Source organism: Rattus norvegicus, chromosome 7 (assembly GCF_021556685.1).
Source record: "Rattus norvegicus strain SHRSP/BbbUtx chromosome 7, alternate assembly SHRSP_T2T, whole genome shotgun sequence".
Lineage (NCBI taxonomy): Eukaryota > Metazoa > Chordata > Mammalia > Rodentia > Muridae > Rattus > Rattus norvegicus.
In genome coordinates, this window is record NC_141540.1 from 121874642 (window position 1) to 121900365 (window position 25724).

At 42.2% G+C, this 25724-nt stretch overlaps 1 protein-coding gene and 1 pseudogene across 20 annotated transcripts in view; both read left to right on the forward strand.

The window, feature by feature from the left end:
• Tnrc6b (trinucleotide repeat containing adaptor 6B) overlaps positions 1 to 25724 on the forward strand; it is a 217497-nt gene that overhangs the window by 48375 nt on the left and 143398 nt on the right. For 16 of the 20 annotated variants that reach the window (XM_087555665.1, XM_087555680.1, XM_087555670.1 and 13 more), the window contains 1 exon segment: positions 5428 to 5518. The exons of the other annotated variants lie outside the window; for them this stretch is intronic. In XM_087555665.1, coding sequence (XP_087411791.1) covers positions 5474 to 5518 — 45 coding nt within the window. In that variant the 5' untranslated portion in view covers positions 5428 to 5473. 20 annotated transcript variants of the gene reach the window in all.
• Rpl29-ps1 (ribosomal protein L29, pseudogene 1) lies at positions 23369 to 23982 on the forward strand (annotated as a pseudogene).

Sequence of the window (25724 nt, forward strand, 5' to 3'; positions counted from 1 at the left end):
TGAGGAATGGACGAGAACTTGTGAAGAAATAATGGATTAAGAAGTGGGTATAGAGGCAGGAGCTGGGTCAAAGCCTCAAAGACAGAGAATAATAAGAAGGTCAGAAGATAGGTAAGTGCTTATTTCTGGGGACAGGGAAGAGGAGTCACTGAAGGGGAAAAGAGTGACTGACAGAGAAGGCAGAACTGATAGAATCAAGGAAATCAGACTAGAACAAGATTTTTAATAATAAAAAGAGAGAATCTGAAAGGTAAGCTAGTAGCTTAAGAAGTTTCCCTGAGGGGTTGGGGATTTAGCTCAGTGGTAGAGCGCAAGGCCCTGGGTTCGGTCCCCAGCTCCAAAAAAAAGAAAAGGAAAAAAAAAAAAAGAAGTTTCCCTGAGGGCTGGAGAGATGGCTCAGTGGTTAAGAGCACTGACTGCTCTTCCAGAGGTCCTGAGTTCAATTCCCAGCAACCACATAGTGGCTCACAACCATCTGTAATGGGATCCTATTCCCTCTTCTGGTGAGGACAGCAGCAGAGTAATATAAAATAAATAAATCTTTTAAAAAAAGTTTACCTGATAAGAATAAGTGTCATAGACTAGCTACTGCTGGTCTTCCAGTCTACTGTCAGTGAGCATCACTGTTAGCTCAGTCATGGCCAACAGATAAAAGAGGCCAGGAACGGACTGGAGAGATGGCTCAGGGTTAAAAGCATTTGCTCTTCCAAAGGACCCAGGTTTGATTCCCAGGACCCACGTGATAACTGACAACCATCTGGAAGCCCATTTCTAGGGGATTAACAGGCACACATATGGTGCATGTACATGCATTTGGGCAAAACATTTATACACATAAAATAAATCTTTTATTTAAAGAGGAAAAGATAATACCTCCTAGATGGGACTGGAGAGAGATCCCAACAGTTAAGAGCATTTGTTGCTCTTTCCAAAGGACCAGAGTTCAATTCTCAGCACCTATATGGCAGCTGACAACCATATGTAATTCTAAGTCAAGGGAGTCTGATAGATTCTTCTGGTTTCCTTGGACTCCACACACACACACATACACACACACACACACACACACACACACACACACACACAGAGTCATATAGAAGCAAAATACTATATATGTTAAATGTTTTTTTAAAAGAGAAGTGTGCTGGCTGGTTTTGTGTGTCAACTTGACACAAGCTGGAGTTATCACAGAGAAAGTGAACCTCCCTTGAGGAGCTTCATGCTTCTATGTAAGGCATTTTCTCAATTATCGATCAAGTGGGGAGGACCCTGCCCTTTGTGAGTGGTATCATCCCTGGGCTAGTGGTCTTAAGTTTTAGAAGAAAGCAAGCTGAGCAAGCCAGGGGATGCAAGCCAATAAGCAGCATTCCTCCATGGTCTCTGCATCAGCTCCTGCTTCCTGACCTGCTTGAGTTCCAGTTCTGACTTCCTTTGGTGATGAACAGCAATGTAGAAGTGTAAGCTGAGTAAACCCTTTCCTCCAACTTGCTTCTTGGTTATGATGTTTGAGCAGGAATAGAAACCCTAAGACAAGAGGCCAGATAGAGTTCTTATGGAGGAAGCAAAGACCTATAGGTGATGGAGAGTAACAGTGTTATCTGTGACAATAGAGACCTGAGAGCAGGGGTTGGGGATTTAGCTCAGTGGTAGAGTGATTACCTAGCAAGCGCAAGGGCCTGGGTTCGATCCCCAGCTCCGAAAAAAAGAAAAGAGGAAAAAAAAAAAAAGAAAAGAAAGAGACCTGAGAGCAGGAAGAAGCTCTGAGGCTTGCCGATGATGCATGGCCTATGAATGTGATCTGCACTGCAGCCAAGAGGGAGACTCTTTGCATGGAAAGTACATCTTTCTGGACAGATTACTAAATATTTCCAATGTTGTCTGGGTTTTTTTTCTCTTTCTCTTCCCCTCTCTCTTTTACTTTTGAGGTAGAGTCTTACTTTGTCTCCTAGGTTGGCTTTGAATTTAAAGCATTCTCCTGCCTCAGTCTTTCAAGTGGTTGGATTATAGGTCTGTACATACCACATCTAATTTTATAAGGTACTGGGGATCAAACTTAGGGCCTCAAAAATGCTAGGCAAGCACTGTACCAACTGATCTGATCCCCAGCCTCACCAACTTAAGTTTCATAGAACCATTCTATTTATACATAATTGCCATAAAAAGTGAAGGACATGATTAACCCCAAGAAGCTTATTTTACTTGTGAGCTTAGAGAAATTGAACAATGTTTGTTCATCTGGGCCTGAGTAAATAGAGATTCATAAATACAAGTATGCCAGTTTTACTTTTCTCATTATATAACTATATATTTGTTTATTAAAAACTTTTTTAGTGAGCACAGTAGATATTTTGATACCCTTTGCCATATAACCTGTGGAAATGTAGAAGTCCCTCTTGGCCTCAGGTCTTATGGCTTGAGTATAGAGAGGCCTGTACCAGAGCAGATCTCGAGGCCTGATTTCATTCGTAAAGAATTTCTTTGCACATAAACATGCATTATGAGCATCTTTTTAGCTATTACATAGTAGTCACTGTACTGGTCAGTCATACTGTTCACTGTGATGGCCACCCATAATGGTAATGGCCATGGGCACTGTGGTAGTGTTCAGTTGTAGTGTACTGTGGTGTTCGGTTGTAGTGTCCACTGTGGTGGTTAGTCATAGTAAACACTGATGGTCACTGTCATGGACACTATGGTGGTCAGCTGTAGTGTTCACGTTGAGAGTCAGTCATAGTGATCACTGTGGTGGTCACTCATAGTGTTAGCCATGATGGTCAGGTGGTCTGAATGAAAATGGTCCCCATAGACTCATGAGAGTGACATTATTGGAGGTGTGGTCTTGATGGAGTAAGTATGGCCTTGTTGGAGGAAATGTGTCCCTGGGGGATGGGTATTGAGGTTTCAGATGCTCAAGCCAGGCCTAGTGGCTCACTCTCTCTTCCTGCTGCCTGTGGATCCTGATGTAGAGCTGTCAGACACTTCTCTAGTATCCTGTGTGCCTCCATGCTGCCATGGCAATAATGGACTAAACCTCTGAACTGTAAGCTAACCCCAATTAAATGTTTTTCTTTATAAGAGTTGCTGTGGGGATGGAGAGGGGATAGGGGGCTTATGGCCGGGAAACCAGGAGAGGCAATAACATTTGAAATGTAAAGAAAAAAGAGAGAGAGAGAGAAAAAAAAAAGAGTTGCTGTGGTCATGGTGTCTCTTCACAGCAGTAAAACCCTAACTAAAACAGTCAGCTATGATGGTAACTATTGTAGTTACTGTGGTCCCTGTTGTTGTGATCAACTGTTGTGGCCACTATCATAACTTGTAGTCACAGTGAAACTGTGGTGGTTAGTTGTAGTGCTCCCTGTGGTCACTGTGTTGACCATTGATATGGGCAGTCATAGTGGTCATTGCTGGTGTTGCTGTGGGAGTAGATTGTGTTCACTGTGAGCCTCAGGTGTACTGGTCACTTGTGGTCAATGTGGTCACTTGTAGTGGTCACTGTGAAGGTCACTCATAGAAGTTCCTTTTAGTTGGTTTGATTAATTATTTTTTAATAATTACATATTTGAAGTTATTAAAATATAAACTAGATTTTTAAGACAGATTTTGCAAATATTCTCTCTTTTGGGAAATCTAGCTTTAAAAAAAAGACAAATAGAGAAGGAATGGGGCCAGGATGAATGAGAGAGTTTTGAGGAAAATTGAAAAAATTTAAGTGTCAAAAAGAAACTAAAAAAATTAGCATTGAGGGGCTTGAGCCATGATTCAGTAGTTAAGAACACTAATTGCTCTTACAGGGGACCCAGGTGCCGTTCCCAGTGCACGCATAGCAGCTTTTAACATTCATAAGTAACTCTAGACTGACACCTTCTCTGAACTCAGAAGGCACTAGGCACACATGTGTACACAGACTCCATGCAGGCAACACACTCATATGCATAAAAACAGATGGATAAAGCTTCCTAGCAAGCGCAAGGCCCTGGGTTTGGTCCCCAGCTCCGAAAAAAAAAAAAAAAAAAGAAAGAAAGAAAGAAAGAAAAAAGATAAAAAATTCTAGATTTTAAAGTTTAGCACTATTTTTTTTATTTTATTTCTTTCAGTGCTGGTCATGGAACCCAGGGAAAATTATGTATCTCAGACAAGTGCTCTCCATATATCACTGGCTGGCTTGGAAGTCACTATGCAAGCCAAATTCTCCTGTCTCTACCTTCTGAGTGCTAAGATTAAAGGTGTGCGCCACCACACCTGGCGCCTCCAGCCTTCTAAATTATATGACATTTTAACAGACTTCTTGACGCATACTCTTTATATTTTCACATTTATTGATTGACTGTGTGCGCATACTACATGATATGTGTGTGTGGGTCAGGGGACAATTTTGGAGAGTTGTCCTTTCACTGTGTGGGTTCCAAGAATTGAGCTTAGATGTCAGGCTTGGAAGCAGTGTCACTGGTCTCATAATTATTATTATTAATAGCCCTTATTACTAGAGGAGACGTTGCTACTTTTATTGTATTATTCTATAAATAGCCAATTTGTAGAAAATAAATGATCTGACATTTAGTTTCTTAGGCATATTTTTTCTTAAAAGGAAATTACTAATTACTTAGTAATTAGAGTACCTCAGCTACTGTCTTAGTTTTGGTTTTATTGCTGTGAAGAGATACTATGGCCAAGGCAACTCTTATAAAAGAAAACATTTAATTTGGGCTGGGTTCCAGTTTCAGAGCTTCCGGCCATTATCATCACAGCAGGAAGTATGGCAGCATGTAGGCAGACATGGTGATGGAGGAGCTGAGAGTTCTACATCTTGATCTGAAGACATTGAGGAGACTGGACATGTTTCACACTGAGTGTAGCTTGAGCATTTAAGTCCTCAAAGCCCCACCTCCACAGTGACCTATTTCCTCTAGCAAGGCACATATCCTAATAGTGCCATTCCCTATGGGCAGACATTCAAACACATGAATCCGTGGGGACCATATCTATTCAAACAACCAGTTACAAAAGCCAAGGATGTTGAACATAGTTATAACCAAGAAATTCAGTCAATTCCAGACGAGACTGACACACTGTGATATCACATCTTTGCTCATTGGCATCCTTTCTGGCAGGAGTCTACTCTAAGAGTCATTGAAGAGTTCCGTTATCACCTTTGCCAAAGGCAAACAAATGGGTTGAGAAATGTAAAGCTATTTAATCCCCCAGTGACTTGAACCTTTCCAACTGTCCTCCAAGCTGGGGAAGCTTTCTGCCCCAGCTCTCCCTCTTTGTCCTCCTCCCAGATGCCGTATGATACTCGTGCACACGGAGAGGTCCACCTAAAGTCATTGCTTCACCCAGGATGTCCATGATGGATTTTCATCAAGTGTTTGAAAAAGCAGACTTTTACCTTGAAGTCCCTTACTCGTGTTTTCTCTCTTTACTTCCCAGGCAGTGTCTGTGTGTGTCTGCAGAGTTTTGCACAGAATCTGTTCCCATGCACACCAATGAGGGAGAAGTAGAGGAAGAGAGCAGCTCCCAGGTCAGTACGTTATTCCACAGAGCCACGTGGGGCTGGCAGAGAAGTTGAGCAGCAGTGGCAGTGGAGGGGCTGAGCCGGGGCTCTGTTGTAGGTGAATTTAGAAACTAGACTGATGAGATCTTCCTTCTCAGTGTTCTTCACCATGCTACATGATTACTTAAAAGTAAGTTTTGCTGAAGTGTGTGTGTGTGTGTGTGTGTGTGTGTGTGAGAGAGAGAGAGAGAGAGAGAGAGAGAGAGAGAGAGACAGAGACAGAGACAGAGAGAGAGACAGAGAGAGAGAGACAGACAGACAGACTGACAGACTGACCGACCAACTGACTGTGGATAAAATCCAAGGCCTGACTTATGCTAGATAAATTCTGTCTCTGAGCTATATACTCTTATCCCTTTTTAAATTTTTATTTTGAGACAAGCTCTGGCTAAATCACCTAGGCTTTCCTTGGACTTACTTAGCAACCCAGCAAGCCTTGAGTTTATGAAGCCTTAGCCTCCTAAGAGATTAGGGTACTAGCATTGTATTGTAAATTATACTGTGAAAATTGTATATACTTGTGAAAGTTTGAAACAAGCCAGAAATATAGAAGGCAAATTCTGTTTTCTGGGATGGAAGGAAACATTGGCTTTCTTTTAATGACATATTAGGTCAAAATCAGATTAAAAATGAGAGAACACAGCTGGGCACAACAACACATACTTTTAATCTACTTGGGACACTGAGACAGGAGGATTGCCTTGAATTTGAGGCCAGCCTGGGCTATCAAATGAAAGAAAATCCATCCAGGCCTATGTACCAAGTCCTTGTCTCACATTAACAAAAAGAAAAATTGGATTTTAACTTCATTGTCATCAGTCTTTTTAATTAAAAAAATTTTATCTTCATGTCTTGCTTTTTTGTATAAAATCTTATATTTGTAATGATTTTTGTTAATGTAGAACTTTACAGTAGTATCTTAACCTAATTTTGGATATCTGTGAATAGAAAGCTGATTTGGAGGATAAGTAGAACATTTTCTGTAAAGTGGGGTTTTGAGCTAAGTCTATTTCTTTTTTTAATAATAATTTTTTAATGTTTTGCCTGCGTGTATATATGTACACCACTACTGTACATTACATAAGCATGTCAGCAGAGGGTGTGGAACCTCCTGGAACTGGAGTTATGGATGGTTGTGAACCACCATGTCAGTGCTGAGAACCAATCCTGAGTTCTCTGAAAGAGCAGGGAGTGCTCTTAGTGACTGGGACATCTTTCCAGTCCTCAATAAGTAATTCTTAATCACATATTATGAGATGCTATAACAGAGAGTAGTTATTCTTGGGATGGTCACGTTTTAAAGAGAGAAATAAATATAAAGATATTAATTATAAACCACCGTGAGTACTGCGAAGAACAGAAAATAATACATAGATTAGAAAGTGACTAGGAAGAAGAGTTGGGACGGTGGAGGAAGGCCTCTGAGACAGATATTTAGCTAAAGAACCAGGAGGCTGACTACATGAAAAGTGAGGAGAGCAGTGTTCTAAACAGAAGAAAGGGCTACAGAGCCCCCGCCTGTTCCAGGAACTATCAGATGCCCAGGTGGCCCAGTGTGATAGCAGATTAGAGAAGGGTGTAGAGCCTGTGCTCCTCAAAGGCCACATGTGGACCTGTTCTCTGAACTGGGCAGCCATCAGTCTTACCATCTGGAGACTGCTGGACAGAAGTAGGGGAGGGGTTGGGACCCTGAGTTGCAGCTGTCAGGTGAGAGAGAAGCCCTTGTTCCTGTGCTAGTACTGGAGACAAAGGAAAGGCAGATTTGAAATGTGTTTTAAAGTTAACCGATTTCACCTTAGGAGGGCTTGAGGTCCTTTTGCATCTCAAATCAATGGGGGAATTTCCAGAAAAAGGGAAAGTCCTTGCTGTGCAAACACAAAGGAGACACACAGACACACACACATCCCCCACACCCCCACACACCACGATTCTTTCTCCAAACCAATGAAGTGCTGGGATTATAGACACATTTGGTTTATATGGTATTATTGGAGATCAAACTGAGAGTTTCCTTCATATTGGGCAAGCAAGCACCCTGCAAATTGTGTGTGTGTGTGTGTGTGTGTGTGTGTGTGTGTGTGTGTGTGTGTGTGTGTGTGTGTGATATAAATATAATATTAAGGAAGTAATGAAAGCTAGTATAGTGATTTACACCCTTAATTCCAGCACTTAGGAGGCTGAGGTAGGATTGCAACTTTGAGCTAACCTGGACTATATGAAAATCCCATATCAATCTCAGCTACATAGCAAGACCCTATCTTAGGGCACAAACAAAAATAGTGATAGGACACATCACTGTGGAAGATGCCTGCAGTCCCGGCCTGTGATCTTAGCACAGAAGAGCCTGATAATTTGAGTCCAGAAAGTTTGAGGACAGCCTAACAAGTACCTACCTATTTATTAAAACAACAGCAAAGACTTATTAAAGGGAAGCGGCATGAGAAAACCTACGAGAGATAGTTTTGCTGGAGAAGCTCTGTGCTTGATAGGATGCTGTAAATTTATAATAATAAAAACTACAAGTAGACACAGATCAATTGTACCCACTACAATTGTGAAGTAGTAGTCAATGAACATGGGGAAGGATGAGTTAAGGGATAGATGAGACAAAAAGAACAGATACTGGACAACTGTTGAATCTTGGAGGTGGCTGTGAAAAGGTTCGTTCAAATTCACTTTATACATACATAAAATTTCTCTAATAAAACTTTTTACAAGCTTTGTAAGGTTTTGTTTCTTTTTAAAAAAGATTTATTTTATTTGTGTGAGTATTTTTGCCTTCATGTGTATACACGTGCACCGTGTATGTGCCTGGTGCCATAGATCTCCTGGAACTGCAGTCACAGACAGTTGTAAGCTGCATGTGGGTGCTGGGAATTGAACTCTAGTGGAACATCTAGTGCTTCTAACCTCTGAACCATTTCCCCAGCTCCTTCCTGCTTTTGATCCTTGAGACAGGGTCTCCTTATGTAGCCCTGGCTGTCCTGGAACTTGCGCTATAGACCAGGTTGTCCTCAAACTCAGAAATTGCCTGCTCTGCCTCCTGAGCACTGGGATTAAAGTGTGCACTGTGGTTGCTGCCACCACCAACCTCAAAACCTTTTTCTAAAGACTGGAGAGGGCTGTGCTCGCTTGAGAAAAGAAGAAAAGATGGAAGAAAAAGTGGAAGGATCAGAGTAGAAACATAAAATGGGCTGCAGATTTGCAAGCTTGATGGATGCTAGGAGCCAGCGTGCCATGGCATCTGAGTTCCTGTTCTTCCTTAGCAGGAGTGAGGGATAGGGAAAAAGAGATTTAGAGGAAAGAGTGAGTTCAGCTTTTCTTTGTCCTGTCTCGAAGATGGAATCAGGGATCTAGAGAGTGGGCTGCATAATTGAGAACCCGAATAACAAGATTTCTTCTTGAGGGGAAAGGTTTAAAGTGGAAGCTACGGAGCAGATATTAAGACTGTAAGAAGCAAGTATGCTGGTCAGTATGTAGACAAGACACGGAGAGGATGTTAAATAGAAAGCAAGAATGCCTTAGGGTGGCCTGGGAAGGACAGCTTCGTGTAGCATGATGTTCCTCGTGAAGAGAATCTTAGAATGCTGTAACGGTTTCCAGGCTTTTTCCTGGAGGTGCTTACATTCAGAGAGGATTAGAGATTATGTACTTGTCGAGAGTTGGGAACTGTAGATTCTAATTGTTTTTTCTCTGCCCAAAAGAGATGAAGTAGGGGCTGGGGATTTAGCTCAGTGGTAGAGCGCTTACCTAGGAAGCGCAAGGCCCTGGGTTCGGTCCCCAGCTCCGAAAAAAAGAACCAAAAAAAAAAAAAAAAAAGAGATGAAGTAGGCAGTAGCTTCCAGAAGCCCACAGTAGGTAAATCATAGCATAATTCTTAAGTTATGTAAATGTGTACTTTCCAGTATTTTTTCTTATAACTTTTTGATTTCTAAAATAATTATTAATATTGTATGATGTGTGTGGACACACATGCCTCACATTAAACTTGAGGTCAGAGCACAACTTTATGTGGTTCGCTTTTTTATGGGTTCCTAGGCTTGAATTCAAGTCACTAAGTTTACACAAAAAGCACATTTTATCTGTCTCATCCATCCTATTATTACCTTTCTTTTCATGTTTGTTTTTTGAGACAGGATTTCTCTGTATATCCCTGGCTGTCCAGGAACTGTCTATGTAGACCGGGCTAGCCTTGAACACAGAGATCCATGTCCCTCTGCCTCCTGACTGAGCGCCACCACACCCGGCTTCCTTTCTTTTTTTTTTTTTTTGGTTCTTTTTTTTCCGGAGCTGGGGACCGAACCCAGGGCCTTGCACTTGCAAGGCAAGCGCTCTACCACTGAGCTAAATCCCCAACCCCCCCCCCCCCGCTTCCTTTTTTAATTTTACTTTTACTGTTTTCTTTAGTCCTCTTCTCTCTTTTTCTATTAGTTCAGCAAATACTTATCGATCACTGTCGTGTGCCAGGAACTGTCCCAGGTGCTGACACAGAGGTGTCTATTACATTGTGATTTTGTTTTGTTTTCTTTTGGTGATTTGTGTGCTAGAGTTTTACGTGGAAACAAGAATATTAGTTCCATACTAGTTTAGGATTATTGCTTATCTTTCCCTGAATGATCACTGGAATGCAGTTTTATATGGCCAACGACAGTCTTGGAATTTTAGTGAAAGTGCATGTTATAAACACTAAAGGCATGCACATCAACAGAGTTGTCATAGTAAAACTCTAGAAGTTCCCCAAATACTTCTTTCAGAAGCACAGTGCTTATTCCTTGTACTTTTACCAAGGACCACTTCTTAGTTAATTTCCCTGCTGTATATAAGAAAGAACACTGAATACATCCAGCACACTCACCATGAGTCAGTCTTTGTTACACTTGCAGAGGTTAAGTATGAAAATGATGTGCTGTAAAGTTTTTAATGGCGCCTAAAGGTAGGAGGTATGCACTTGATTCCTCATTCCCTTAGAGACTCATGTGACCCACTTCATTTGACATCTATGTGCCTGTTGACCTGAAATACATTTTATCTGTCACCGTGGCTCTCACTCATTGAATGTAATGATCTTTTTTTCTGGTGCCTTGCCTAGCTACAACAGATAGAACTGTGTATCAGCAGCGAGCATTAGCATTGCTGTAGATTTACTGACATATATTTGGACCTTAACTGTTTGGTGTTATCCTTTCTTTCTTTTATTGAGATATTATCAAAAATGCTATACTTTTATAGGCATCTAGTTAATTAAGTTTGCAAGCACTTATTGGGTACTTAAGATTTACTGTAGCCTAGCTATAAGTGTACCAAGCTATGTGGGCATAGTGTTTGCACACTGGGAACTTGAGCCTACGTGAGAGTCAGATGTGGGCTATGGTACTGTTATTATGTGTATCTACTTTAAAGCATTGCACTCTTCCTTAGAGGAAGCTTCACAGTGAAGAGGGAATACTTGGACTGGGCTTTGGAGGAAGAGTATTAGGTTTCTGGTGTATAGGATTGTGTGGTAGTGGCTAAGCAGTGTTATAAGTAGAAGGGCCTGTGTAGATACTCCACTCTGAAGGATGCATATAGTAACTTCCCTTTCCTTTAATGTGGCTCCACATAGTGGAGAGATCTGTCAAGGTCAGCCAGAGCATGGAATTCAACGTTATCAGTGATGTCATATTTCCAGTATGTGCCATTGATGTAGTGTTAAGTAGCACTTCTTCCTTAAACTCAATGCCCTACTCTACTCAGAAAATTACAAGGATGATGCCATTGTGAGGGGGTTCTACAAAATACCTGACTGCAGGTATCAAGGAAAATGAAAATGTCTGAGAAACAGCCAAGAGGAGCCTAAGGAGACACAATGACTACATGCAGTGTGCAATCCTAAGTGGGATCCAGGGACATGTGTAAATGCTAATGAGATCTCAGTGGAATACACACTTCAGTAAATGATAATGTGTCATTATGGTTCTTTAATTGTGACAAATGGGCCAGGTTAGGACCAGGGTAAAAATGAGCATACACTGGGTTTAGGGCATGGTTAGAAAAGCCCTATCTTTGCAATTTTTTTGGTAACTCTTAATTTGTTCTAAAAATAAAAAGAAGTGTCTTTACATATATTAAGTTCCCACGACAGCCTTGTGCTGTCTGTAATGACTTGGTGGTAGTTGGCTGAGCGCAGTAGGGCAGTTCTTTTGCTCCAATATTGTATTGGCTGGTTCTGCAATCAGCTGGATGCCCAGTTGTCCAGAAACGTCCAGAACAACTCAACCCATGGCTGGCAGCCAGTGTCAGCTGCCAGCTAGGAGCTCAACTTGAAGCTGTTGACTAAGCATCGAGGTGCATCTCCATGTGACCTTTCTGTTTGCCTTAAGGTGGCTGGGATCCACCAGGGTATGTTCCAAGAATGCAGAAGCCACAGATATCTTAAGGTCTAGCCACAGAAGGCCTCCATGTTCTGTCAGATTAAACCAAGTCCCAGAAGGACTCCAGATTTAAAGGGCAAAAGGCAACATTACTACCTGTCAGTGAGAAGTTTGGCAAAATACTCAGGGCTGTCTTTAGTCTACTCCACGGCAAGTAGAGTGCTAGATGCCAGGATGAAGAAGATGGTGACACGAGACTGGATTATTTTAGACTGCAGAGTTTCCAGAATAGGCAGCAGGTTATGAAAAGGAAAACGAAATCCTCATTTTTACAGTTTTTTTTTTTTTTTTGATTATTCTTGGTGGAGGAGATAGACTGAAATGTTTGTATGACCTTGAGATTTCCAAAGAAAGAGAATCTGAATCCCACATGGTAGCACATAACCATAATCCTTGCACTCAGTCTGAGACTGGGGAATTATAAATTCAAGGTCAACCTGGGTAACATAGACAGGCTCTGTTCCAGAAACTCAAGGGGGAAGGGAGAGTAACTGAGCCAAGCCAAGCCCTGCACATCCATTGTCTCTGTATCTTGAGCCTTCGTGTAGGTCCTAGTGTGAGGCATGATGAAGGAAACCCACCACCTTCCTGGGTCATCTTCTGGTGTGTGTGTGTGTGTGTGTGTGTGTGTGTGTGTGTGTGTGTGTGTGTACGCGCATGTGCACACACACGCACACTCTTCCCCACTCCGCAGAGTATATTTGTGGAAGTCAAAGGACAACTTGAAAGTCATCTTTCTTCTTTAACCGTGCAAGTTTCAGGGATGGAACTCACATCATCAGGCTAGCTGGCAAATTCCTTTACTATCTGAGCCATCTTACCAGCCCTATATTTCTTTTTTCTGTTCTCCCCTCCCGCTCCCTCCATTTATTATTATTTCTATTTTATTTATTTGGGCTTTCAAGACAGGGTAGCCCTGGCTATCCTGGAACTCACTCTGTAGACCAGGCTGTTCTCAAACTCACAATCCCAAGTGCTGGGACTAAAGGGGCGTGCCACCACTGCATGGCTACTTATTTTTAAGAAAAGACTTCATAACGTATCCTTGGCTGGCCTGAAATTCGCTGTGTAGACCAGCCTGGCTTTGAACACCTGTGTCTGCTTCCCGAGTGCAGCTGGGATTAAAGACTGACTTCTTCTTTATGTTTCTTATAAAGAACGAATTATGATGATCATTTTCAACTCCCTGACTATTTTTTCCTAAATCATATTTTCTTCCATTTCTTATGCTAGGGGTTAGAAGCCTGGGTCTCATGCATTCCAAACAAGAACTGTACCACTGAGTTATGTCACCAGACTTCTTCCTATTTTTCTGTTTGGAGACAGTCTCACAGTTACCCAGGCAGGCCTTGAATTTGCAGTCTTCCTGCCTCAGTGAGACATTAGCACAGTATAAGGTTTCATGGATCTTAAAGTCATGATAATAGTGGGTCTCACTGAAACATGCTCAGGAATGGGATGGGAGAAGCTGAGACAAGCATGGAACGAGGATGATGCTTGAATGGTAATAGAGAAGAGGATGAATTTGTTGTCACTGTTACTAATATTATTTTTGTGATTCAGATTGGTTGTTTTTTTTCTGTTCATGATTCTGGCTTACAATTTCAATCCACTGTCCATCATTGAGGGAAGTCAAGGCAGGATCTCGAAAGAAGGCCTGTTTGCTATCCCATATAGCATTGTTTCTCACTGAGGAACTCACTTCCAAGACAAAGAAGCAGAGCCAGAACTATGGAGGAGGATGCTTACCATCGGCAGGCAGGTTTATGCTCAGCCAGCTTTCTTTCAGGACCTCCTGCCTAGGGATTGCTTCTACCCACCGTGGGCATTGGTTAACAGTCAAGACAATCTCCCACAGACAATCTCAGACACAAATGTGATATAGGTGTGCCTTAGTTAGAATTTTACTGCTGTGAACAGACACTATGACCAAGGCAACTCTTATAAAGAGAACATTTAATTGAGGCTGACTTACAGGTTCAGTGGTTCAGTCCATTATCATCAAGGTAGTAGCATGGCAGCATCCAGGCAGGCATGGCGCAAGTGGAACTGAGAGTTCTACACCTTCATCTGAAGGCTGCTAGGAAAAGACTGACTTATACGCAGCTAGAATGAGGGTCTTAAAGCCCTAACCCCCTTAAGTAGTAAGAGGACCCAAGAGAAAATCAGGTTTGGAAATGAAGAGAATGAATGTTGTTTCCCATACAAGGTTTGAGATGCTGTATACTATCCTTATCACTAAATCCGCCCTTCAGGCAGATACATGACTGAAAGACAGGATGGTTTAGGATGTAGGACAGAATTTGAAATCACCCAAATGGAGTGGATGAACTTGTGAGATTAGAGCAAATTGCAGTGGCAGAATGTGGAGAAAGAAGTTCAGGGACAGATGCTGGGAGAGGAGCATGCTTAGGGAGCAGGGAATCAAGAACAGTATCCCGTCCCTTTAGCTTTGTCAGATATCTTATTTGGGCCAGGCTCACAGTGAAGAAGACATTCAGAGTGTCTTGATCAGGAATTTGCATTGTTGATGGGGAGCCAAACAGAAGAGCACATGAACAAACAAGAGGCCCTTCTGGAGTGATCTGGGTTACTCAAGGGAGTGAGTGAATATGGAAGATGCTTCAGGGAAGCTCTGCTCAAAGAGATGGCACCCCAGTGGGTGTCTAAATGATAGAAAGTTTTCATGTAACAATACTGGAAAAAAGCATTCTGAGTCTAAGTAATAAATCCACAGGCCCCAATAGTGGGTGAGGGAGACAGAAGGAAATAAAATGGAAATCTATATAAGAGTATAAGGTAGAAAAGAATTTCAAAGGGGTAGTGGTGGCTACTCTGTTAAATGTCCGTAGAGATTAGGGAATAATAGAAGTAATAAAAATTTACTGGGGAGCCTACAAGATGCCCAGTGGGTGAAGGTGGTTCCATCATGCCTGGAAACCCACACAGGTAGAAACGGGGAACTGACTCCACAGAGCTCTACATACACACCATGGTATGCATACACGTGCACACACACATACACACACACCCCTATACACACCACACACATAAGACATGTACATAAACATGCAAGTAAGTACACACACATTTACACACAATAATCATTAGCATATAAATTTATTGCAAGGTGAAAGCAGGGATACAAATATTTGTCTACTTGTGTTGGTAAAAGTATCATTTACAAGACCTAAAAGGTAGAAAGCAACCAAAATGTTCCTTAATAGGTGAATGGATAAAAATGTGGCATGTGGCATATACACGCACACGGTGCTGCAACATAGGTGAACTTGTTAATATTATGCTAAGTGAATAAGCAGTTGCAAAAAGAAATGTATCATCCCACCTACCTGGAGTTGTCATGTCTATAGGGACACAAAGCTCAAAGACCAAGAGTGGGAAATAAGGACTTGTTCTTGAGTAATACTGGATTTCAGATGGGAACTTCTTTTTCAGTGGTAGAGCAGTGGTGGTTACACAGCTGTGTGCTGAGCACGTATGAGTTCATAGCTAATGCTTATGAGAGCAAGGATGATGTACTGCAGTTCCTGAGCATTGTCTAATGTGTATCAGATTCTAGGTTCCTTCTCTAGAACCATGTGAAAAATACACATTTATTCTAAGTGTTGGGAGATTAAAGTCGAGAGAATCCTCAGAAAGATGAAAAATAGTGGTGAGGGCTGGAGAGATGGCTCAGTGGTTAAGAGCACTGACTGCTCTTCCAGAGGTCCTGAGTTCAAATCCCAGCACCCACATGGTGGCTCACAACCATCTGATCTGATGCCCTCTTCTGGTGTGTCTGAAGACAGCTGCAGTGTACTCACATATATATAATAAATAAAATTTAAAAAAAAGAAAAGAAAAATAGTGGTGAGATGATAGACATGGGTAAGTTAAAAAAAAATGTTAGTGGATCGGCCCCAGAACTGAATGTGAAATTACAGGACTTCTTAGAGGAGAGGACGGAAGTCAAAGGGGAGGAAATGTCAAGTCAATAGAGGAAACGTCTGGCACCTGACGGAGCTGTTCCTAGACTGCAGTGCCTACCTGGAACAAGCAGCCAATGAAGAGAGCTGTACTTAGTGGCTTGTGTTTGAAGAAAAGTAAACATAATAGAAACGTGCAGAATATTTTAGAAAAACAACAGGGTATCCCCAAGCAGAATTTAGAATGGCATGTGGCAACTGTGGGAGCATGCAACTCTCTCTGCTGCTTCTGGGGCGGGGGCTTTACAAGAAAGAAAATTGAGTTATATCACTCTATGCGATTCAGCTGTATGTGTTATTTCCTTACTAGTAGCATTGTTTGAAGTGAATATTGTTTTAAAGAAAATCATGACTCAGATTGGGAGGATAGAAAAGGAAGGGAGATAAGAATTGGGGAGGAGATCTTATTCTATATTTAAAAACATATATATAAGAGCTGGGGCGTAGCTAACTGGTAGAGCACTTGCCTCACATTATAGAAACCAGTTAATCAAGCAATCAATCAATCTTCATTGCAGATTTTAATAATTAAAAAAATCATGTTACTAGTGAGAAATGGAAATGCTGATTGTAGTTTACTCTTACAAATTTGGGCGGTAATAGCAGGCATGGGGCCTAGAGAGGTGGTCTAGCAGTTAGGATCACTTCTGCTCTAGTAGAGAACAAGCATTTTGTTCCCGGCACCATGGCAGCTGACTAACTCCTGTCTCAGAGGCTCTGACACCCTCTTTTGGTAGTATACTTACATGTGGGCAAAAGACTCATACACATAAAGTAAAAATAAATAAATCTTAAGAAAATGAAAAAAAAAGTAGGCTGTAGAGATGGCTCAGTGGCTAAGAGCACTGGCTGCTCTACCAGAGGACCTGGGTTCAAATCCCAGCACACACACGGCAGCTCAGAACTGTCTGACTCCAAAATCTGACAGCCTCACATAGACATACAAATTCAGGCAAAACACCAGTGCACATAAAATAAAAATAAATAATTAAAAACCTGGCCATGGTGGTGCATGGTAATCCCAACACTTGGAAGGATGGAAGATTTGAGTTGCAGGTGGCTAAAGATGGGGTAGTTTTTAAAAAAGGAATAGGGGGGGTTGGGGATTTAGCTCAGTGGTAGAGTGCTTGCCTAGCAAGCGAAAGGCCCTGGGTTCAGTCCCCAGCTCCGAAAAATAGAAAAGAAAAGAAAAGAAAAGAAAAAAAAGGAATAGGGAGAAATTTGAGACCATAAAGCCAAAAATAAATTTTAGATTAAGAGAGGTTGCAAAGTATCTGTCAGTTGAAGAGACAGACTTACTGAAAATGGGGATTGGGTCAAGAGAAAGAGGAGCTCCTTAGATGGGGAGAGCCAGGGAAAGCAGAAGAGTTCGTGTAGACGAAGAGTTTAGGGAGCAGGCGGTGATGCTTGCCTGGCAGAGCAGCAGACGTGGGGATGAGTAAAAGAGACCGGCTTGTAGTTAGGATCAGAGGAGTGAAAGAGAGGCGTTGTGTGGGATAAATTCTCAAGACAGCCTTGGGTCTTGTGGAGCAGGGATTTCTGCCTAGTGGATGGACCCTTTATATTGGGGAATTGTGGAAGTACTGACTGAAGGAGCGATGGGACATTCACTCATTCTGGTGTCTACCTTTTGGGAAAAGGCCTGTGGAAATAAATAAATGAATGTCGGTGCTGGACGGCTGTGTTCTGACCACAAAGATTACATTGTTTCTGACTAACCCAAGCTCAGGCAAGGGGAAATAGAACAAAGGGTCATAGGCACTGCAGTAGTAGAGGTATGGGAGCAGGGGAAAAAAGAGAAGGAAGTGCTAGAGGTCTGCAGCCCCTTCTAGAAAATGGAAATGACTGGTGTGTAGGCCCTGGAGATGAAGGGGTCTTCCAGGCAGTACCAGGGATTGAGGTGGGAGGAGAACTTATGTACCCCTGCTAAGGGACAACTTTGTCACTTTACAGCAGTGATCTGCAACCCAGGTCAGACGCTGCAGATGAGACAAGGGGGTTGGGAAGACAGGCATGTCCTAAGAGCAAGCCAACTAAGAAGCAAATACGGATATTGAGAAGGGAATAGTAAGCCTTCCTGTGTTAAGATCTGAAGGGCCTTTGGGAAAGAGCACCCTGAAAACAAGCCATGAAGCCTCCTTGAAGGTTTCAGCAGAAAGGAGGAGCTAAGGAATTTTGTGGACAAAGTCAAATTCTAGGATTTGTTTCATTTTCATAGTGGATTTTGGGGTGAAGCTGTGTGAGTTGGTGACGAGGTCCAGAGACCAAGCTGCCTGCTTCCTAGCTAAGGTGAAAGAGAGTGAGAGATAGGCTACCTGTTTGAGACAGGTCAAGAGCATGGAGTTGTGAGAATCTGACAAAAGATTTCTGAACATGTATCAACCAAAATATGATGCCAAATCAGATGTATAATGAGCACACGGTGTTTTGGGCAGTGTTTTGTCACTGTTGGATCACCCAGCTTCAGAGCAGCTTTGATTCTGACACATGGAGTGCTCGCTTTGCACCTCTGCATTGCAGATGCTGTCACTTCACAGATACCGGCAGAAATGCCTGACCCGACGGGAAACTGTTACAGTGTTAGGAATTGCAGTGTCTTGTCTTTGTTTGTGTGTATATGGAGACCAAAGGGATAACTTCAGCTCTCATTGTGCAGATGGCAGCTACCTTTTATTGTTGTTTTTGTCCATGTGTGTGGTGTGTGGATGTGCACATGTTCCTGTGTGTGCAGCTCAGCCTACCCACTGCTCAGTTCTGCCTTTTATTCAACTGCTCGTGGCCTCTCAGCTCTGCGTTCCAGCTGTTCTGCTCTTGCTGCCCCTCTGCCACCTTTGCCACTGCTTCACTGTCGTTTCTTTTATTCCCGACTGAGCCTGAAAAGGCAAACAAAAATTTCTTGAGATAAGGCACTAAGTATAATGTTACAACCAAGCCTGCTTGCTTCTATAGTCACCATAGTAAACCTCTTGTGCAAATGAGGGTTTGTGTTTGCACTAGTCAGCAGTGTCTCTTTCCAGACTGGTCACAGAAGTCCCTCTAGTAGGCCACTAGGGAAAGTGCACCCTCCCTGGCTGCAGAGTCACCTCGAGTTCATTGAGGTTTCTAATAGCAAAACATCTGGTACTTTGAAACAGTCCTCACTGGGCCTTGTGCTTTCAGGAGTGAAAGCAAGCAGCTGGATCATCATGTGTTTTCCTGAATGTGTCAGTGTGTTTAAAACAGCTGGTGCTAGAATAGAAGCAGGCATCTGGCTGTTTGACTGGCAGTCGCTTTGCTCAGGGAAGGTGGGGCAGCAAGGGAGAGTACAATAGCTCAACGGTCCTGAGTCAACACACTCCCTCCCTCCATGTGTGCTTATTTACAAGAATGTTCTTATCATAAGGTAAGAACTTGAAGAACTTATCAACAACACCAGTAGTGATTTTAACAGTTTTTAAAGTTCTTTAACAGTGCCTAACACCTGCTCAGTGCCCTTGGTACAAGTCCCACTTGGAGTCTCATTGAATGTGAGATTAAGGAAGAGAGATTTAGGAGCTCATGTGTATTACAGACTTCTTACTAAGGGATCTTAGTAAATTATGATGCTGTTTACATAAGAATGAGAAGATGCATTACTGGGTGGCAGTTGCTTATGCCTTTAATCCCAGCACTGGGCAGTGGGCAAAGGCAGGCAGGTCTCTTGTAAGTTTGGGACCAGATTGGTCTACAGAATGAGTTCCAGGACAGCCAGGGCTACACAGAGAAACCCTGTCTTGAAAAACAAACAAACAAAAGAATTATGAGATATAGAAGACTAGGGAGATGGTGACAGTGCTGAAAGTGCTTGCTACACAATCAGGAAAACAGGAGTTTGGTTCCCAGAGCACACGTACATGCCAGATGGGTATGGCAGCCCATTTGTAATTCCAGCCTGGGAAGATAGAAATAGGGATCCTCCTAGCTAAAGCTGGCTAATGAGACTAAATCACATCAACAGATTTGGGTTTGATTGAGAAGAGACCCTGCCTCAACAATTAAGGTAAAGAGTGATCTAGGATGATTCCTGACATCACCTTGAGCTTTCACATGATTGCACACACATGGCATGTATACCCACGCATGCAAATATCACACATGAGTGCTCACCATGCACATGGAAGCAGGAAAGAATGAACAAAGGAAAAAAATTGAGGGATAACAATAGGAAAAGAAATTTAGGAAACGTGATATTGTTTAACTCTGAGTGTATTAGGCCAACCAGCTAGAACATGAGGGCTGGACTTGAAGATCTGGGACTGAGGCTGAGGATTTTGTGACGTTTATGGTTATTGCTGCTCAACATTATTGAGATATTGGCTACCAATAAAACATCCATCTGGTCTTTTCTCTGGTAGTAAACAGTGCTCACAATTGAGAGGTTTTAACTGGAGAACACTATTTAGAAAGACAGATAGTTTTGTGATATATCTGAGTGGGAAACTAGGTCTTTGAGAAAACAGTTTAGGCCTAAAGTTCCCAGAAACATTACATTTCAGAGTTTCCTTTTCCTTTTTCTTTTTTTAAAACCTTTTTCAACTGATTAAAAGATGACATTTGTATGGTCAAGTGTATAAAATACACAGCTCAGTAATTTTTTTGTTTTTTTCTGAAATAAGGTCCTGCTGTATAGCCAAGGCTGCCCTGAAACTCATTGTGTAGCCCAGGCTGGCCTTGAACTTGCAATGATACTTGTACATGATTATATCCATGAGACACCATAACCAGTGTGATGGCTATTCCTGCTTGTCAACTTGATTACATCTGGAATGAACTACAGTCCAGTAATGGAGGGTACTACACCTGTGGTCCAGATCTTGAGGCTGGGAGACAGGTTTCTGACTTGGATCTTGACATGGAAATCTTGAGGCATAGTGACCATGAAAATCGTAGGCCCAAGCAAGGTAGTGCATGCCTTTAATTCCAGGAGACTGAGGCAAGCAGATCTCTGAGTTTAAGGTCAGTGTGGGACAAAGCAAGTTTTAGATCCAGGCATGGTGGTATACACCATTAGCCTTCTGATGGAGGCCTACATAAGGACATTGGAACATTTACTTGCCAGCACATCTGTTGGAACCCACTCTACAGAAGCCTGGCTCAGACAACCAGCCTCGTGGGACTGAGCAACTACTAGATTCCTGGATGTCCCGTTCACAGGTACCCAGTGTTAGGTTCATTAGACTACAGACTGTAAGTCATTACAGTAAATTCCATTAATATGTATAGAGACATTCTATAAGTTCTGTGACTCTAGAGAACCCTGAGATACCAGCTAGTGATTTTTAAAAGCATTTGTGTTTACATAGTATATGGATACATGAATGCCACAGTGTATGTGTGAAAATCAGAAGACAGCTTATTGAAGTCAGTTAGTTCTCTGTTTCCTCCAAGTGGGTTCCAGGGGTCCAACTCATCTTGTCAGGCTTGGTGGCAAGTGCCTAACCCTGGCATACCATGGTACTTGTCTGTCTTCCACATAACTAGGCCCATAAGAAATGGATTTTTTTTTTCTCTTTAAACTGTGATCTCAGCCCTTTGGACCTGTCTGTTGTAAGGGTCCATGACTCACGGAAGAATGATACCCCAGACTCAAATAGTATGGGAAAGCAGAGAGCATTCATTTTATTCTGCAGATGTTCAACATGCTGGGGTCTACCATTTACCAAGATGGAGATGCCCAAATGAGCTTGCAGGCCCAATTTAAAGCACATTAGGGAAATTCCAGAGAGGAGTAGGTGAGCTTTATCTTAATCGGTTGGCTCTATACCTAGGGATATTCCAGAACTGTTGTTGGGGTGGGGGGCTGGGGGCTGGAAACTGTTGCTGACCCATTGCCCTTACCTCAGGCCAGGTGGTAGGACAGCTACTGATGGCTGGGCAGTTTCTGATTGGTTACCTGAAGCCTGGGGTTTTTCTATTAACTGACTAGCCCAGACTTGCCCAGTTTTTGGAAACAGAAATTGAGGCCTAGACTCTTGAACTGCCAATTTTAAGTCTGTCATGGAGTCAGCCAGTCTCAGTTCTCACTGTTGCTTTTTTTTTTTTTAAAGAATGATTTATTTGGGGGTTGGGGATTTAGCTCAGTGGAAGGCCCTGGGTTCGGTCCTCAGCTCAAAAAAAAAAAAAAAAAGACAAAATAAGAATGATTTATTTGACTTTATTTTATGTGTGCATTGGTGTAAGAGTACCAGATCCCTTGGAACTGGAGTTACAGACAGTTGCAAGCTGCTGTGTGGGTACTGGGAATTGAACCCAGGTCCTTTGGAAGAACAGATGGTGCTCTTAACCACTGAGCCATCTCTCCAGCCCCACTTTGTTTTTTTAAAGACTCATTGCTTTATTCTGTGTATGAATATTTTGCCTAAATGTCTGCATGTATACCATGTGAATTCCTTTGATTTGCAGAGATCAGAAGAGGGTATCAAATCTTATGGAATGGTTGTAGGCCATGATAGGGGAACTGGGCACAAACCCAGGTTCTCTGCAGAAATGTCAGTGCTCTTAACCACTGAACCATCACCTATTCCTTGTTTTTAAATTATGCCTTTGGGGTAGTTTTCATAGGACTAATAGGCCCATTAGCAGAAGTATCCTTTATGACCAGTAAATACCTGGCAGTAAAAATGCCTGTTTTCCTTAGAAATTTATATAAACTCTATATTAACTATATATAAACATATAGTTAAAAGAATAATTACAAAGACTCCCCAACCCCCATTGAGCTCTGGCTGACCTCAAACTCCAAGAGACTCGCCTGACTGTACTTCCTGAGTGCAGGGAATAAGTCAAGAAGGAGAAGGTAATCATCCCCTAGGTGGGAGCCATGTGTTCTCCCTGAATCAATTTGTTCCCTGATCATGCTCTCTCCCTTGCTAAGAAAATTACTACCATAAATTTCATATTAATCATTTTCTTTCTTAATAGTCAAAGCTTTCTTTATATAGTTATATTTGTACATAAGTACACATTTAATGTCCATTATCTCTAAATGTCCAGGACCAGAAGTATTTTAGATTTTTTTTTTCATTATTATATATAAGTACACTGTAGCTGTCTTCTGATACACCAGAAGAGGGCATCGGATCTCTTTACAGATGGTTGTGAGCCACCATGTGGTTGCTGGGAATTGAACTCATGACCTCTGGAAGAGCAGTCGGGTGCTCTTAACCACTGAGCCATCTCTCCAGCCCTATTTTAGATTTTTAAACTTTTGGGTTTTGTGATGATTTGTGTATCATTTATAGATCATGTGTTTCTAATCTAGAAATCGGAAATCTGAAATGCTTTCAACACTGAAACTTCAAGTACCAGTGTAATGAAATTTTCTGATTGTGAATGCTCAACTTGTAAGTGTTTAAAACTACAAGAGTACTGGAGAAATGTCCAGGTTAAGAGCACTGGCTGGGGGTCCCAGGCGCTGTGGGAGCCGCGGCTTACCATGCAGACATGGCCAAGCCTAAGAACCACACCACACACAACCAGTCCCGCAAATGGCACAGAAATGGCATCAAAAAACCTGGATCACAAAGATACAAATCTCTTAAGGGGGTCAACCCCAAATTCCTGAGGAACATTGGCTTTGCCAAGAAGAACAACAAGAAAGGCCTGAAGGAGATGCAGGCCAACAATGCCAAGGCAGTGAGTGCACGAGCAGAGGCCATCAAGGCCCTTGTGAAGCCTCAGGCCATCAAGCCAAAGGGCTCCAGCCGCAAACCCAGCCATCTGGCTTTCATTGCTCACCCCAAGCTGGGGAAGAAGATTCGAAGCTACATGGCCAAGGGTCTTAGGCTCTGCCAACCAAAGCCCAAGGTTCAAACCAAGGCAGAGGCCAAAGCTCCAGCTAAGGCCCAGGCTTCAGCTCCAGCCCAGGCTCCCAAGGGTGCCCAGGCCCCTGTGAAGGCCCCATAGAAAAGGCTCCTGCCAGTGTGAAGACAGATGGACCCCTGTGACACACCTACCTACACACTATTTGCAGATGACCAGTGTCCTATGCTGTTTTTACAAATAAACTTAAGACAAGCAAAAAAAAAAAAAAAAAAAAAAAACCACTGGCTGCTCTTCCAGAGGACCCAGGTTTAATTCCCTGAACCTACATGGCAGCTCAGAACCGTCTAGGGGATCTGATGCCTTTTTCTGTCCTCGCTGGGCACCAGACACACATTGGATACATAGATACAGATGTGACACAGCGCCTATACACATACAAATAAATCTTTAAGTAAATAATTGTATATCGACGGAGGAAGCAGGATTGTAAGTTTGAAGCCAGGCTGGACTACTGTAGCAAGAGTTTGTATATACATATGTGTTTGTACATATTCATAAATAAAGCCATAACCTATTTGTGTACATCCTCCCTATATGAGTTCCTCACTCAGAACACTCAACCACTTACAGTTAGAAAATATCTTGAGGTCGGGGGAAATAGGTAAGGCCTCTAGCTCAGTCATAAAGAATTCTTGTCTACTGAGCATGAGATAGTGGGTTCTACTCTTTGTGTTAAGAAAAAAAATACTAGAAAGCATTGTCCTTACACTGAGTAAGTACATCTCTTTGGTTATTCCATAAATGATACACTATGACAGCAATTCACATAGCATTCATTTTTAATTAGGTGTTAAAAGAAGTCTAGAGCTGAGCGTAGGGGTTACATGTTATCCCAGCACTTGAGTGATAAGAAACAGGAGGATTAAAAGTTCAAGGCCAGCCTTGAGTCCATAATAGCAAGTTCAGTTCCAGCCAGGACTACATGAGATTCTATTCCAAACAAAAACAACAAAAATATTTTGGTCTAGTGAGATGGCTCAGTGGGTAAAAAAAAATCTAGCTGACAAGTCTGACTACCTGAGTTTAATTCCCATGACCACATGGTAGGAGATAGCCAACTCCCAGAGGCTGTCCACTTGCCTCCCCGTATATTTATGTACATACATGCATAAATACACGTAAATAAATAACATGTTAAAATGAAAAATATATTCTGGGCCCAGGGGTACAAACTATGATAGCTTAGGTTGTATGCAAATTCTGTTCTGCTTTGTACAGAACTTCCTTGGATTTTGGCATCCTTGAGAGTCCTGGCGTCAGTCTCAGGCCCCGTAAATACCAAGGGAGAAGGTAATTCTTTCAACAAAGGTTAGATTTTTTTTGTAACCCAGCTGGGTTGAGTGTGTAGCTAAAAATGTCTTAACCTATTCTTTTGTCAGTGGATATTTATTTTTGTATTTTCTTCTGTTAAGAACGTCATTGCTCTGCTAGATGGTGGTAGTGCATGCTGTTTTTTAAATTTTAATTTAATTTTTTTACTTATTTACTTCATATCCTACTCATTATCCCCCCTCCCGATCACCCCCCAACAATCCTCCCCCTCCCCCTTCCCCTCTCCTCTGAGTGAGTGGCCGTCCCCCTGGGAATACCCCCAACCCTGCCACTCCAAGTTCCCTGGAGACTGGGTGCTTTTTCCACTGAGGCCAGACAAGGCAGCCCAACTAGAAGAACATATCCCATCCACAGACAACAGCTTTTGGGATAGCCCCCGTTCCAGTTGTTCTAATCCTGTCTTGGGTGGGGGATAGAGATAGATTTGAGGGGAGAAGATATAATATCAAATGGATACTTTTGTATATTTATAAACATTCCTTTAGAGCACATACCTAGAAATGTATTTGAAGTTTGGTGGTAAGTCTTTCTTTATTCAAATGTTCCAAGTGAAGACAAACTTTCTCAAAGTTGTTGTACCAGTTTTCCCTCCCACTAGGAGTG